At 46.9% G+C, this 4,046-nt stretch overlaps 1 protein-coding gene across 1 annotated transcript; it reads left to right on the top strand.

Moving 5' to 3' along the window:
• Positions 1-1,084: 1,084 nt before the first annotated feature.
• On the top strand, positions 1,085-2,671 carry LOC119452581 (glycine-rich protein 3-like). Its single transcript, XM_037714634.2, has 2 exons — positions 1,085-1,140; positions 2,351-2,671. Exons 1-2 carry the CDS (start codon positions 1,126-1,128, stop codon positions 2,585-2,587), a joined length of 252 nt encoding a protein of 83 aa, XP_037570562.1. The 5' UTR covers positions 1,085-1,125; the 3' UTR covers positions 2,588-2,671.
• Positions 2,672-4,046: the final 1,375 nt, after the last annotated feature.

Below are 4,046 nucleotides of genomic sequence, written 5' to 3'. Positions count from 1 at the left end.
TTTGAGCATCACTTCCGCACACCGGATGTTGTCCGAAGCAACGGCGCGTTGCGTTGGCGCTGCTGCCGTTTCGCGATAGCGCGGACAGTGGTGGACGGGCCGGCCGGCCCAACATGGACATCTCAAACACGCACGCGAGCGCGAGCAGCCAAAATCACTGGCCCGAATCAGGCGGCGGCGATCAACAGAGTCGCCCACGGCGGGTGCCCTGCGTGAAAGGGGTCCCGTGACTGGGGCGCGCCCCACTGGCACGAACTATACGCGCTGTCTTATTTACGCACGGACCCCTTCCCTGGTCACGCCAAGGCTCTAGGGGCACCCGCTGGCGTCGTTGATTTACGCCGCTTCACACGGCAATATTTGCGTGCAGCGGAGTTCAACTTGCCCGAAAGTAAGGCTCGCGATAAGCGCGAACAGTAGACGGTCTAAATCTGCAAGCGTACACGCACTCTATACGCGGTAAACATTGTAATGATGCAGGTGGCGGATGTGTGAACATAAAATTACCTAAACTGCCATAGGGACACCGTGGTGAATGGTTTCTAATTGTGTTCGGCCTGGTAGGATTTCTTAACGTACACCGAAATTTAAGTGTACGAGCATTTTAAGCGGTGCACTTCCATCGAAATGTGGCCTCCGTGCCCGGAAATTGAACCCGGTACCTCGTACTCAGCTGCAGGATGCTGTAGCAACGAGCCACCTAATGCCACTAATGATTTGTGCGAGCAAATTTCACTCAGTGTGAAGAAGCAAGGCTTATCAAGGCTTGGGTATGTCCAGCAGTGCCTGATACTGCATACGAAGAAATCGGCGATTGCTCTAGGAGTTCGTTGTTACTTTATAAGTGACCCTACTGCACGGAATTATGCGGAATTAAGCAAGGGTACACGTAATTTGTCTTTTTCTTGCGCCCTAGCCACAGTGATTACCCGCTTTCCCCACAGCCGGTAAGGAGCCTCTGTTCGCTTCCCTCCCCCCAATCTCCGCCCCTTGTTAATCCTCTCTGCGCAGGCGCAGAAAGGCTGACGAGAGGCGGGTCTCGAGATGTATATAAGAAACCGTGAGCAGCATTCGAATCCACAGTTGACCACTGCCTCCAATTGCAAAGGGACTAACTCAAGGAAGATGATGAAGAGTACGGTAAGGATCCAAAGGGGCATTCTGCTTTTTTCTTCTGTTTCAGTCTTGTGCCATTTTCCACGCCTAAGGATAATTATCGGTTTAGGAACGGTGCATCACACATAATGAAGTAGTAGACGCAGCTTCACGACTAAGCAGGAAAGCAAAGAAAAAAAAAACTCTGTCGGCACGATTTTCTCATTTCTCGTACGCTTGTTGTGTTTCTTCTTAGTGACGGACAATTGTTCTATGTAATAATTGCGGCTTTCGCTTTCAATGACTAACTTAGAAAAGCTAGTGAATGGAAGCCAGGTTGAATTCAATATTCGGTGAGACGAGTTTCGATCGCAAGTCTTTAATCAATTAACCAACTCGTGGAGCTTTTCGTAAAGACGGACGTACTAAGTAAGGAACAAAAGCACTGTCTTGTACTGGTGAGTTATAACTGTTCATCCACTTTTCTGCGAAGAAGGAGCGTGCAGATAGGCTGACTTTGACCCACGAAGCTTGGCAAATTGCATTGCTGCGAGCGTAGGGCGCATTGGAATCTGGCTGGGAACCCAGCCCACCGCATCCGGCTCAGTAGCAGAACGTCATAGCTTACAAATAATTACTTGGGGATTTTATCGATGCTTTTGTTAGAAGTCTACACACAGGCCGGCTGCGGACTAATATCGCAACACTTCTTTCTTTATCAGTGCGTATGCATTTTCAGCCAGCAACCCTTTCGGAAGTTTATCTACCGCAATATAAGGATATGTTCGAATACCTTAACCTCGATTTTTTTCTATATAGTATACAGCATGTAGATATTTGAAAAGGTTGGGAGGAAAAGTGTGAGAGAACAGAGCTTTTTCAACTTGGGGCAAAGAAATATTGTTAACACTGCCTAAATTCATTTTTGGTTGGGATAAACGCCTCGCTACCGGAGCAGGCAGCACATGTTGCTTGATGATGAAAACGTGGTGTGTTGTTGGGCCACCAGATGGCGCTGTCGAGAAGTATCAATGATGAAGGCGGTGAACAAAAGTATAGGTACCTGGGAAGTACGCTCGCCTTTCAATTGTCTCAGATTGTAAACTATAGCCCTTCATCGCGGAAATAGTTTGGGGATAAACCTACCGAACCAGTGGTTCAAACATATCCCTGATGTGGCTTCGTAGCAGGGATATGTCCATAGCAAATTACATGGATATATGCGAAACACCGTCTCAATTGTTCCCGTCCGCAGCTTGCCACGCTTCTCTTGGTCCTTCTGGCTGCTTCGGCAGTGAACGCCGGTATTCACTACGGCGGCTACGGTGGTGGTGGCTACGGAGGTGGCTACGGAGGCGGCTACGGAGGCGGCTACGGGGGCGGCCACGGAGGAGGCTACGGCAAGGTGATCGTCCTTCACGGAGGCTATGGAGGCGGCGGATACGGCGGTGGTTATGGCGGTGGCTACGGGGGAGGTCACGGCTGGTGGTGATCACTTCTCGGCGAAAGATGAAGCATGCAGGCCGCCATCGCTACGACCACATCGACGGCAAGACACGTGTGCGCTACTTGAATGAACACCCTCAATTTGTAAATAAACTCACCTTCTCGAAGTACGGGTGTTCCCTTCCGAAAACAACAAACAAGAACGGCATTTTCCGAGGCCGCCGCAAGACATAGCCCCACGTCAGCATGTTTTTGCATGCTCATATTCTGCAATCAGAAGAGGCCCTTGTTGCCTCTTTAACTAACTTTTAACAGGTGATTCTTCCAATTATCAAATTCTGAAGCTTTATTGTCCCCAAGCAACTGACTGGCATTGAGAAAAGCTGTTGTGTGTCGCCTGAATAATTCTGACATCCAGGGTCCCTTATTGACCTCATAAATATACGTAAGCGACCGTGCTTGCAGTGCGAGGCCACGAATGGGAGTCAAACCCGCGACTTCGCTGCACAGCAGCAGAAAGCAATTGCCACTCAGCAACAACGGCGAATGCCGTCGTCTCCGCAACGCCCATTATGCAAAGTTATTTCAAGCAGGGCATTGTACCATTCTGAATGCAAAATTCCACGGTACATCTGATTAGTGAACAGCACAAAGAAAGAAGTGTTTAAGTCACGAGATAGCTGTGACTTTATTTCCTTCTCCAAGTTGCAAACTTAGCCGCTTTCTATAATGTTGTTTAAGAAGAACATCAGTAATAATTTGTCTGCTCTGCTGCAAATAATAAGTTTTTTTTTATATGCTGAACCCCTTTCTCAAGCATTATTACTACTTAGCGCCTGAACCAGCTTCTACATGCAGCGGTAAAGGCAAAGTTTGGTATGTACCAAGGTCTCGCGATAATCTGGGGGCTTCCATTGTTGGACAGCTGCATTTTCAAAATCCAGAAGGTTAAGAAAAAGGTAAAAAAAACAGAAAATAAACAGAACACCCATTTCACTGTAGTAGAACAGAAAAAGAGTGAGTTTATTTATTTTCTTTGTTTTTAATTAGTCATGAAAAACGGGAACGTTGGCAGCATCAGAGAAAGCTATCGGAATACACCGTTAGCAAAGTGGTGCTACGCTTTCCCTATAAACACGCACACACATACCACACATACGCAGAAACATGCTGAGTCTACACAGAAAATGCAAATATCAACAAGACGAAAATAAAAAGATATCCAGACGAAGCATCTTGTACGCCCCTGCGCTATATTATAGAGTAGAGGTTCATGCCCAGCATACAATAAGAACACCGAATCGCCGAAACACAAATGTGCAGTGTTAGAAAAAGCTCACACTCCATTTAAGTACACTTTGCAAACATTTATAAATCAAAATAAAGTAAATAAGTTGCTGTCCACCAGAAAATCCCTATAGCCTGAATCAGAATACATCTTTGTTTATCGTTGCATGATCACGGATTACGTATTTTGATTGCTGCCTAACGAAAACTTATTATTT

The sequence above is a fragment of the Dermacentor silvarum genome, chromosome 5, assembly GCF_013339745.2.
Source record: "Dermacentor silvarum isolate Dsil-2018 chromosome 5, BIME_Dsil_1.4, whole genome shotgun sequence".
NCBI lineage: Eukaryota > Metazoa > Arthropoda > Arachnida > Ixodida > Ixodidae > Dermacentor > Dermacentor silvarum.
This window is presented reverse-complemented; position numbering and strand designations above follow the sequence as displayed.